Source organism: Hypomesus transpacificus, chromosome 4 (genome assembly GCF_021917145.1).
Source record: "Hypomesus transpacificus isolate Combined female chromosome 4, fHypTra1, whole genome shotgun sequence".
NCBI classification, from domain to species: Eukaryota; Metazoa; Chordata; class Actinopteri; order Osmeriformes; family Osmeridae; genus Hypomesus; species Hypomesus transpacificus.
In genome coordinates this window covers 1,287,129-1,299,170 of record NC_061063.1, presented here as the reverse complement: position 1 = coordinate 1,299,170, position 12,042 = coordinate 1,287,129, and the positions used below count along the sequence as shown (strand labels likewise).

The 12,042-nt window shown below is 46.1% G+C and overlaps 1 protein-coding gene across 4 annotated transcripts in view; it reads right to left on the bottom strand.

Moving 5' to 3' along the window:
• The window catches only part of LOC124466733 (collagen alpha-1(XIV) chain-like), a 64,380-nt gene extending 52,443 nt beyond the window's left edge, over positions 1-11,937 (bottom strand). The window contains exons 1-5 of one of the 4 annotated variants that reach the window (XM_047018537.1): positions 11,597-11,937; positions 10,527-10,638; positions 6,686-6,802; positions 3,202-3,342; positions 2,786-2,875 (exon numbers count right to left, since the gene is read on the bottom strand). In XM_047018537.1, coding sequence (XP_046874493.1) covers positions 2,786-2,875; positions 3,202-3,342; positions 6,686-6,802; positions 10,527-10,611 — 433 coding nt within the window. In that variant the 5' untranslated portion in view covers positions 10,612-10,638; positions 11,597-11,937. The remainder of the gene's footprint in view (positions 1-2,785; positions 2,876-3,201; positions 3,343-6,685; positions 6,803-10,526; positions 10,639-11,596) is intronic. The other 3 variants (XM_047018538.1, XM_047018539.1, XM_047018540.1) reach the window with 3 other exon arrangements.
• Between the last annotated feature and the right edge of the window lie 105 nt (positions 11,938-12,042).

Genomic DNA, 12,042 nt, shown 5'->3' with positions numbered 1-12,042 from the left:
ATGCATGCATGCACACAGACAGAGAGAGAGACAGAGAGAGAGACAGAGAGAGAGAGAGAGAGAGAGAGAGAGAGAGAGAGAGGCAGGCAGGCAGGCAGGCAGGCAGGCAGGCAGGCAGGCAGGCAGGCAGGCAGGCAGGCAGGCAGGGTTACTTTGAAGAAAACTGAAACAGTCTCATGTGATAACATAGCTATGGTATTCTGCAAGTGTGGGCACGGAGCGGTGTCGATTGTTTGTATAAAATGAGAGATGGTGAGAGTGAAGTAAGTCGGAGCCGAAAATGGCGGAGAAAGGGAACGCAGAGGGGTGACAAAAATGGAGGAAAAAGAGAGAAGGAGAATAAGGTAGGGCACAAAAAAATAAACCTCAAGAGAAATAGAAAGAACTAAGAGCAGGGTGGAGTGAAAGAGAATGAGAGAGTAAAAAACAGCATCATTTTCATCTCCGCCAGCCCTGCCCCCCCCCCTTCCACCCAAAGGCAGCTCCAGAATTTTTGGAGAGACTGCAGGTGATCCATTCATCTCAAAGTCTCAAAGCACCACAGGGTTTTTTTACACCATGCATCACACAGACTCTTTACAGCCACGCTTCAAGCCGGCCCCCCTTCAACAGGACGAAGGACTTTTTTTAACACTTCGGCCAAATGATAGCTCTGTTCGCCAGGAGCCTGCAGGACCAGGACGACATGGGACGCACCACAGGACTCCCATAAACATTGTTACTATCTTTGACAGTCCTACACACTCCAACTCAACCCACTAATGGCCTGTTTTCTTGCTCCAAAACCTTTTTTTCCATCCCCCAGTTTTAAAAAACAAATGAGTCTAGAAATAGCTGCCCAGGCTGCAGAAGTTTCTCGCATCAGAAACATGTCAGTCTTCTTCTGTTTCAGATCTGGTCTCGAGGGAGGCAAGTACAGATCCGCAGGACTCGTCTGAAAATTCAACATGAAAGATGTTTGAACTCCACTGCTGTTGCTACATAAAAAAAAGGCTGTTCAGAAGGATTGAATTCTGTACACCCATGGGTGATTCGTGTGGAATTCATACACCTGTCAGTTGTGATTAGGTCTGGGTTGTACAGGTGAGCGGGTGTTCCATAGCTGACTGCTCGGGGACATCAAACCCTGGGTCACCGGTACACCCTTCCACTAGACCAAAAGGTCGGCAAAAAAACAAAAAAAACTAAAATAAGGTTAATTGCGAACTACAATTGTTGAAACGCTTGCTATCAACATTGCTTTTTACTGCCATCCTTTGATTCAAATCATAATCATGACCAAATATACTGTGGTTCGCCTTTTCCTGTATGCTTTTTTCAGTTCACAGATGTATAATTTTGTTTTGAAGAACAAACAAGCACAGCAGCCAATGCTTTTCTCTTTCATCTCCACGTATGTATTTTTCCCTGAAAGAGATGTGTCTGTTTGAGAATGTTTGTATCATAATGTTAAGAGTAATTCTGGGAGAACTTCTCACTGCATTTGTCTTCCCCTTTTCTCTTGATATTTTCCATTTAAACATCTAATCTCACCACCTGATTCCCTAGTTGTTTCAGTAGCGACCAGCAACTCTGCCATGCTTTGTTGGCCAGTTAGTTGGTCAGTCCACTAAACTTTGTGGATACATGCGCATTCGTGGTCGCAGCGTTTGCAAATTGTTGCCTGTTTGATTGTTAACTTCATTCTACACAGGCAAGGCTCCACTGGTAGAGTTGGATGGCTCTGACAAAAATAACATTTGGTTTCAAGACCGTATGTTTGTTCAATTTATTACCCGTTTCCCCCATTGAACAAAATCTGCATGTTTATAAAGAACCATGATGCTACTCAAACATGCTATCTGCATTCTAAACCTCTATTTACAACTCTTTCTGCCAGTTTCCCTGACATGAATAAAGCTTAGTGCCAAACTGATTTGATGAAAATTTGATGAAGATCTCAATTGAAAAACTTTTTCGTCTAAGACTAGGCTTAATCCATGAATGGGAAACTGAGCCTTTAAGTTTTAAGCCACTTAACTCATTGTTCTTGAGACATCTCAGGTCTCAATCTCACTTTAAGTCTCTAAACCACCTATCCTACCTGTCTCCAGAAGTGATTTGTTGCTAGTTTTTGACAAACAGCCGCACATACTGCTGTAAAGGGAAGTATGTGATCTGAGTTGACGTGCTGGATAACCATCGTGGGTGAATAGGTAGCCAAACATGTCATCCCAGAGTGCTCTGTGATAATAGATTAGTCGGATTTTACAAATGATACAGCTTCACTCCAGGCAGGGAGCGTTGAACGCCAAGTCACACCGAGACAGTTTCAAGTTGAATTGATGTCTCAGTTTGAACTCCAGTCTGCAGCTTCAACCGGCTGCATCCGTGTCTCTCAGGATAGTGTTGAATATCTTGATCTTCTTTCCTCTTCCATCCTCTCCTCTTCTCCTCTCCTCTCAATCTGCCCTGTTACCTTTTCTCGTCTTATCCTTCTGAGGTCCTCTTTAGCTTCTGCTAACCTGTGCAGTTCTTCAGATCTTGTACACCATCTAATCACCCTTTAGTTGGAATCCTGAAATCTCGGATTGATTGTTTTATTGAAAATGTATTGCCTCTTCATTCAAATCCAGTGTTTATGCTGGGCTTGCTACAGTACGGTCCAGCCAGGGGAGACTGAACCAGGGTACAGGTGAACCAGGGTACAGGTGGTCCAGGGTACAGGTGAACCAGGGTACAGGTGGTCCAGATCTTCAGATGGGTGACCAACTGCGTGGGAGCCGGACCACACGGTCTGTCTTACCTTGAGCGATCTCGTTGTCCTCCTCCGTGACACTGGGGTCCTTCAGCCCCTGGGGCTGGACGCTGTCTGAGTCTGGGTCTGAGCGCTGGGCTGCGGCACAGAGCAAAGACACCCATCAACACACCGGTAGTGATGCCCGTTCAAGCAGAGCAGAGGAAATTCAAGTGTGGCAAAGCAGCAGAGTAAAGCCAAGTAGAGCCGAGCCGAATGAAGCACAGCAGAGTAGAAAAGAGTAGAATTGAGTAGATCAGAGTATAGAAGCCCGTAGTATAACAGAGCAGAGCAGAGCAGAACAGAGGAGAGCAGACGCCTACCGAGAGCACCAGGAGAGGCTGTCCAGGAGCATAAACACGGTACTCTTTATCACTATGCAAACACACGTACTGTTTCAGCCAGATATCTCTACAGACTCTCACCTGGGTATTTGGCTTCGATGGGCCTACTCTCCTGAGCACCACTGAGGGCAGAAATCTTGAAGTGGTATTCTTTTGAGGGGTCGTAGTCTTCTACCACCATTTTCCCCTCCTTAGACACCTGGACTTCCTGTTCTTTTGCACCTGCGACGAGCAGAGACAGGAAACAATTACACCTTGCTTCAAATAAGGAGACATTGTAGTTAATTCGGTGTACTATCTGACAGAACCCGGCAATTTAATACCTTGATCAATAGTTAAAAGTATTTTACTTAAATAATGAATGGTTTTGGGGTGAGTTTGATTCATCTCACTTTAGTAAGTTAGGGGAAGTGGACCTGCTTGAACTGTGAAGACACATTCTTAGCACCTACGGTGAAGGTTTGATGGCACTACTCAGTGTTGCAGTTTTCTCATTGAACAAACGCATTGAGGTGTGCTCCTGGAGATAAAACACCCAAATGTTTTTGCAGCCCACTTAAGGTCAAATGTTAATGTTTGTTTATTTCCTTCATGATGAATCACTTATTCTTTTACCAACGGGAGTCTCTGAAGTTTCATCTATCCAATAGAAAACATGCTTGTGTGTGCGCGAGTTTGTGTGCGTGTGTGTGTGTGTAAGCTTGTGTGTGCACAGCAGATTAGAGATGGCGGACGCTGCAGGGGACAAGAGAAGAGGTCTCCATGTTCCAACATACCTGCATTCCTGTAAGCAGTGCCCACAAGACATTCAGCCAATTCACACACACAAGCTCTCTCTCACACACACACAAAAACACACACACACAGTCTTTCTCTCTCTCACACGCACACACAGTGTCTCTCTCTCTCACACACACAGTCTCTCTCTCTCTCTCTCTCACACACACGCACTGTCTCTCTCTCTCTCACACACAGTCTTTCTCTCTCTCACACACACACACACATACACTAACAGTCTCTCTCACACTCAGGCACACACGAACATCTAGCACACACACACTCCCACGCGCACTCTCACAAATGCACACAGCACCGTAAACACACACAGCAAAAAACAACCAAGTGTGATACTGTTGCCCAATCTTTGCATAAGCTGCACTCAACTAAGCACACAACAGAATCCTAACAAACTCTCACTGAGAATAATAATAATTATAAGAAGAAGAAAAGGTAGAAACACAATAAGTGGCTTTGAAACTTCGCTGCTTGGCCCTCAATTCCAAATTCCTGAAAGAACGCTGGCGATCCTGAGAAAAAGTTTCAATCCAAACAGCTGAGACTAGACCCATGATGTGGGTGTTGCATTTCAATGCAAGCTCCAACTGACCATCGGAATCATCGTAATGATAGTTATCTTTGACATTCAGAACCCACATCATGACATGCCCAGTAGTGCCCCTTCATGGGGTGATTTTATCCTTCTTCTTCTATCACCCTCTCTCTCTCTCTCTCTCTCTCTCTCTCTCTCTCTCTCTCTCTCTCTCTCTCTCTCTCTCTCTCTCTCTCTCTCTCTCTCTCTCTCTCTCTCTCTCTCTCTCTCTCTCTCTCTCTCTCTCTCTCTCTCTCTTCTATATATATATATATAGTGGCTTCCTCCCTCTGTTCTTCACTGTCTACCTTTACCTCCCTCTATTAGGGCTGCCTCTCTGCCGGCCTTCTTTCTTCCCTCCTTCCCTTTCTTCCTCTCTATCGGGGTAAGCTTCCTTTTCTCCTTTCATTCACTCCCTCCCTCCCCCCTCTCCCTCGCTGACTCCCTCTCGCTCCACCTGTCTCTCCCACTCTCTATCTCCCTCTTACTCCCTTCCCCTCTCCGTCCCTCCTTCCCCCCTCTCTTCCTCTTCCCCCCCACTCTCTACCTGCCTCCCTCCCCCTCTCTCCCTCTTCCTCCCCACTCTCTCCCTCCATCCCTCTCCCCTCTCTCCATCTTCTCCCAACTCTCTCCCTCCCTCTCCCTTCTCTCCCTCATTCCCCCCACTTTCTCCCTGCCTCCCTACCCCCTCTCTCCCTCTTCCCCCCCCCTCTCTTTCTGCCTCCCCTCTCTCTCCCTGCCTCCCTGCCTCCTTCTCCCCCTCCCTCGGGGGCAGCCCTCCTGGGGGCTGTATGTCACAGAGGAAGCTGCTTGGACACGTCACAATCTCCCTCCCTCCTCCCTCTCTCTCTTTCCCCTCCTTCCTCTCCTCCCTCTAGCCATCTACTTCTTCCCTTCTTCCCTCGTGTTAGTCGTTCCTAAGTATAAAACACCTGACAAGGACAGACCCGCAAATGGGGCCAAGTGTTGATGAACGTCGCACTTGAGGAGTTAAAAATTCTGACAGGCAGACCCCTGTAGTCCTCTGCAGGTACCCCAGAGGAGGAAGACAAATGGACCGAGCTACTCAAGTGCCCCCCTGCAAATGAGGCCACAGTGTTGACAAACATCTCACTTCAGGACTTTGCAATAAAAATCCCACTCTCCCTCCAACCCCCGTCTCCCCCCATTCTCCTTCGTCCCTTCGTCTCTCATCCCTTCCTCCTTTCATCCCTCTAGGTCACTGCTTCGAAAATGTCATGGCCATCACCTCTGTGCATTTATATTTGACACTTTTATCCAAAAGCCACAGAGCGATTGTGTGTGTAGTGCAGCAGGAGAATCTAGAACCACAAGGCACGGCTCGAAGAGGATTTCATTGGTTAGTGCCAAGAGACGGTGTGTGGCTATACCACACCCCCGTGGCTTACCAGGCAGAGCATGTTCAACATGGGCTGAAGACTTACTGCAATGGTCCGGGTTCGATTCCAGCCCGGGCCGTAAGCTGCATGTCTTCCCCTCACACTCTGCCCTTCTGTTTTTGTCTGCTTTGAACTGTCACTATCCAATCCAGCAGAAAAATGTGAGATGTTTTTTTAACCTTCAGTTCCTCCACCATAAGTATGGTTACTGTGCCCAGTTATCATATATAATCCATGGCAAACACAATATTATTACATGTTTTGGCCACTGCTAAGGACACTACCGACCATTTAGAAATGCAATCATTTTTAAATGACAGTAATAACATCAAAGGTTTTTGTCAAATTATTGATTTTTTTTGTAAGACGCTGAGTAATAAGGGGGATAATGTGCTGTGAGCTGGTTATTGCAAAATAAAAACCCCTCGGGGTGATTCAAAACTGCATCCTGCACCTTGTCTGGGTTTGTTTTGCAATAAATAACAGGCTCACTGTAAATGATCCTTTACATCTTGCCTTAGAATCTATTCCAGAGCAATGTACAGTGTCACATTGAAATACAGTGCTGATTGGTTGAAAAACTTTGCAGGGAAAATGTTTTTTAAAAGGTCCTTGTGCAACTAACATTTATGTGCGACTCACAAATCTATTCTGACCTTAACATGGCCACCACAACACTGTTCACATAGATACAACATCATAAAATCAGTCCAATGCAAAGCATCATAATACAATTGTACTAAAGCCCACATCTTAGTATATTATGCCATTTGATCAGGCTTTTACTTGACCTTACCTGGTTGAGAGATATAAATAACTTTGTAGCTGTCAAAGTCTCCTCGCGGCTCTTTCCATGACACATGGAGCTTGGACGCACTCAGGATTTTAAAACGAAGTCTTTTTGGAGACGATACTAAACAGAAAAACAGAAATAACTGCTTTAGACCATTAGGGGAAAGTTGATTTAATTGACAATGAAAATCAGAGAAAGCTAGATGAGACAATGTTATGTTTATGTTAATTAGGGAGTCAGGTGGCTGAGCAGTTTTGGGAATCGGGCTAGTAATCAGAAGGTTGCCAGTTCGATTCCCGGCCATGCCAAATGACGTTGTGTCCTTGGGCAAGGCACTTCACCCTACTTGCCTCGGGGGAATGTCCCTGTACTTACTGTAAGTCGCTCTGGATAAGAGCGTCTGCTGAATGACTAAATGTAAATGTAATCAATATAATCTAAAATAGTTGCACCAAAATAACATTTACATATCATAAAACACTTTGAGTGGAGTTCAATTCAGGGGCAAAGATTGAAAGGTTTTCAGAAAAAAAGTGGGTACTGCAGGATGTTTAAAGTAATGAGTTTTTAAAGAGATTTATTGTTTCTTTTTAAGAAAAAGAAACAAATCAGGAAATGTTTGATTGAGTCAGTAAACAGCCAGATTGAACCCCAGCCAAAGTCTGTCTGCATAGGCAGATAGGCAGCAGGTAAGTCCATCTGTGTTTAAACAATCTGAGGAGACTGTATCGTGTCCAAAAATCTGGAGATGCACGAATACAAAGGAAGTATAGCTTGCACAGACGTCACAGTAAAAGCAAAGTCACGTTCTCCTCTCTACCTCTCTGTTTCTCACACGCAGACACACACACACACATGCAGACACACACACACATGCACACACACGCAGACACACACACGCACACACACGCAGACACACACACACATACAGACACACAACTTCAGGGAATTGACAGTTCTCATATCCCTATTGGGGTTGTTTTCTTTTGTGTTCCACTTATCGCAACATCAAACACACTGTGCCCCATCTCTCTGGGATTGCTTTGGCCCAGTCTGAGAGGGGCATGGAGAGACTCACAAAGAGGCCGGCATCGCTGCGCTTTGAGGACCTCAGATATGTGTAGGGGTTTTTTTTTTTTCACTCGGGAGGAGAATGTGACTTTCTTTCAATTGCGGAAACAAAGGGAAAGGCTCTGGAATAGCGTCTGTCTATTCCTGTCTCCGCGGAGACAACTACGAGGGGGAGGGGGAGGAGTGCAGGACTGCCACACCTATTCTTCCAAACCTGGCCTCGAAATCAGCCCTGCGTTCCATTCAGATTCTTGATCCATGGATCCATGGCACCATCCCCCAAAGTGCTAACCCCATCCCTGTGGCACTCCAGGTAGAACCATCCAAATCATCATTAGGATTCAAGTATTTGAATGGATTGTGAAAATGGCCACATCTTTCAACCAGGTTTGGAAAAACGACTTCAATCGTTCTTCTAGGGTAAGCTTCTTCAAAGAACACTAGACCATGTCTAAATCCCAGTACCCGTAGCAACACTATCCCCATACAACGCTGAGATGAACTAAACAATGCAAAAAAAAGACAAACTGCGGACAGTCCCACAAACACTGCGAGCGTGTTTGTGTCTTTATAAGGTCAACCTTCCATCGGGTGCTTCTCATGTTCTCTTTAGATACCTACGCTCTGACCGACCAAAGAAGAGAAGAAAAAAACGTCTTCTTCTGTGGTACAAAAAGCAGCGAAGGCCAGCGAAGGCCGAGGTCACTTTGGGAGGACCATGGCGATACCGAGGCAGGTATGTAAAGAGACTGCAGGCGAGCACATGGAGGGGAGCAGCACATTGGTTGGAGCCGGGGGGGGGGGGGGGGGGGGGGGGGGGGGAGATGAAGGAGGCGCATTCGAAACAGGAGGATGAATACTGTACCGAGTTCACCAACCTGGGAATGCTGGGGATGGAGGAGAGGGGGATTCGGCGGGCTTATCTCTCTCTTTCACGCACACTCTGTCTCTCAGCCCGAAGAGGCAAAATCTCCCAAAATTCTGCTTTCCTCTGGACAGCCTCCTCATCCCGAGTGGGCCAGATTTAGCATGGCTGTTGTTGGTGTTGTTTCACCTCATTTCTAATGCCTGTCCGCGCACCACCAGGTGTTGTTCAAAGCCAGGATTTCTCTTGGAAATCGAATCAAAGTGTTGCTGAGTAAACACTGCCTGGAGGACAAAAGACTTGCCGCGGGAGACAGGCTTAAAAGTTCTCATATTTATTTGATGGTCGTCTTGTGCGAAGAGCCAACAGATTGCAGTAGAGGCTTAAGAGGTGCCGCAAGCACCCACGGGAAACCTCTTCTCCTTCTTTTATTTATTATTTTTTTGAGGACAAGTTAGACGCGGGGAGCTTAATGCATTTGAAATCGTCCGTGAGAATTTCAAGAGGCTTTTAGGGTTAGATGCAAGTAGTGGAGCAGATACGTGGGTCCACTCTCTCATCGTCATGGTATGAGAGCATTCCAGGTTACGGATCCGCGAGGGTCATTTGTTTTCAATGTCCTCAACAGAATGGAATATGTCATCAGTATATGTGTTTACTTCCTTCCTGTGACTGGCCCCTGTGGCCCCTTCACTGTGTTTATCTCTTGAAGGCCTTTGGAAGCCCACTTTGACATTCTGATCTTTAAAATAGCCCCAATAATAAGTTCATACAACACAAATAACCCTGTTCAAACACTGCTAAAATGACTTCTTTCCTCCCTTGTTAGAGGAAATCCCCGGTCAAACACGACCAGGTTGGTGACAGACCAGCTCCTCCACAGAAATAGCTTTCACCAACCAGACCAGGGATTACTAACAGGATGGAAGAAAAAGAGGGAGGGATAGACAGGGGGAGGGAAGGAGGGGTGAAAGATGGGCGGGAGGGAGGGAGGGAGGGAGGGAGGGAGGGAGGGAGGGAGGGAGGGAGGGAGGGAGGGAGGGAGGGAGGGAGGGAGGGAGGGAGGGAGGGAGGGAGGGAGGGAGGGAGGGAGGGAGGGAGGGAGGGAGCAGGAAAAGGAAGGAAGAAGGAAGGAAGGATGGAAGTAAGGCACGACCCTCCAACACAACCCTGTTCAGAAGGCAGTCCACATAGCAGGGAGAGTCCCAGCCAAGCCCCCGTGGCTTGAGTCCACGGTTCGGACATCCCACTCCCTGTCCCAGACAGTCGGCAGGCTGTAACCCGGGCTAGCAGTCACTATACTCCGACACCAGAAGAATGTTGTGGCTCGCTTCACTTGGGGACCAGCCAAATGGTGTCCCACACAAACAAGCATCCGTCTGGAGCTCCTACTGCATACTGTCATTTACCCTACAGTAACAAGGAGATTCTTCATCGTGGTGGCTTGCATTCTTCTTACTGTACAGTTGCAGAAACCACATACAATCTATGCAGATCATCCATGTGTGGTGCTCTAAGCTATTACAAAGCATTGTTGTCTGAAGGTTACAAAGTACGCCAGAAAACTGGGCTCCTTTTGATGTCGGATGTTCATGACAAAGATTTGATTAAAGATGTTGATTAAATACTTAGGTGTCATTTTTTGACCAACAAAACATTCCTTTTTTCATTAGTAAGTGAAAGCGGCTTTTCCCTTTGAAGTAGTTGGAAGTTTAATCATACACAATGTTACAGGGAAATGTAAAAATGATTAATAATTTAAAAAAAAGTAATGGACAAAAGCTGCACATCAAAATGAGCAAAGATCGGAGAGAGAGAGAGAGACAGACAACACTGATAAAGAGAGAGGTATTAGAGAGAGATACAGTAAGTGACAGAGAGAGAGCGAGACTCAGAAGTGGTGTTTACCTTGACCCTGAGTTGGCATGGGGAGGAGAGACACCAGTGCTAGACAGAGCACGGGGGCCCAGGTCTTCACTTTGACCACCTGCATCCTTCACACGCGCTGCAATCACTGCACCTGTGCACATGGAACAGCACAGTCAGGAACCAACACGGACAAGAATGCCCCAAAGAAAGAAAAAAGAAGGAACAGATATGCCCCCAGGATTTGGAGGTCAAGTCTCCCATGAATAACACGGTCTGGAGCAATTGCTCTACTGTACTGTAGGCTTGTTCTGTAAACCTTTGCAAAACACAACTTTGTATTCATTTATTTAATTTAGGAGATGATCAAGAAATGTTTAGTTCTGTTTGCTGAGGGACACTTGTGCGATTTGCACAGAATAAGAGGACGTGCACCCTAATTCAGCCTAAGTCACCCAAGATCTAGTTTAACCTCAAAATTATAGGTATTCAAATTATAAATTACATGTTTTGAGTTAATTCTTCCCATTTGCAAACATTGCCCATTCCCGTAGACTACAGTCCGACAAATGATTACAAAAACAGAGACAGAACATAGGATGATGAGATGCATCCGTTCCACGCATGACAGTGGCAGCAGACCTATCATTTGATCAGGTAAACGATGAACATGCCACGCTGATGAAATCACGCTATTATAAAGCGTTGATGGCAACTCAACCGGGACACCATATTATTATCTGAAGATATCAAAGCAGGCAAATCGCTATTAACACAGTATTTCACTGCAGGCTACTCATAAACATTTTACAGGTGAAGCCTATAGCAAACTGTAAAAGCGGCTGCATTTCTTATCTCATAGTCAACAAAAGGACCATACGGAGAAGAGACCAAAGTTACCGATTGTAGGCTTCTGTACGGAAGCATCATGCCACATTTTGGCGAAGCTACAAACAAAGTTGTGCGCGCCAAAGAAAACTGGCACAGGTATATTGCCCTGCACGCGCATGTACGACCACCACGGAAAAAAGCACAATTAATCACATTTTCCACAAAATATAAGCAGATAAAACATAATCAATATAATCTCATACAATATTCTAACATAATACCGTTTCAAAGCATATGTTGAATGGTTCAAAATCCCTTATTGTATCCAAGCCCACCAGCGCGTGTCCTCGCTTGCCGGCTGTTCTCCAAACTATCTTCAGCTCGCGCTCCTTCAGTTGAGACTTGCGAGGAAGGTGGGTGTATCCCGCGCGCTATTCATTTACCCATCCCTCGAGCTATTCATTCCTTCACCTCGTTTCATCTTGAGCGAGGGAGAGAGTCAAATAAATGTGTTAAGGGGGCTGATGAAGAGACGTTTGAAGAAGGGAATCTGACCCAGTACCCTGGAGGCACCTGTTTTGTTGCCTGGGGTCGATGACCCCCCCACCCTTTCTCTCTCTTCACCCGCAGGTGTTGTTCGTTGGCAGAATTCGTGCTATTTTGGTCTGCAGCGCGAGGCTACCTGGCCCACATGGTAGTCAAGGGGAACTGGCAACATGTAAATATG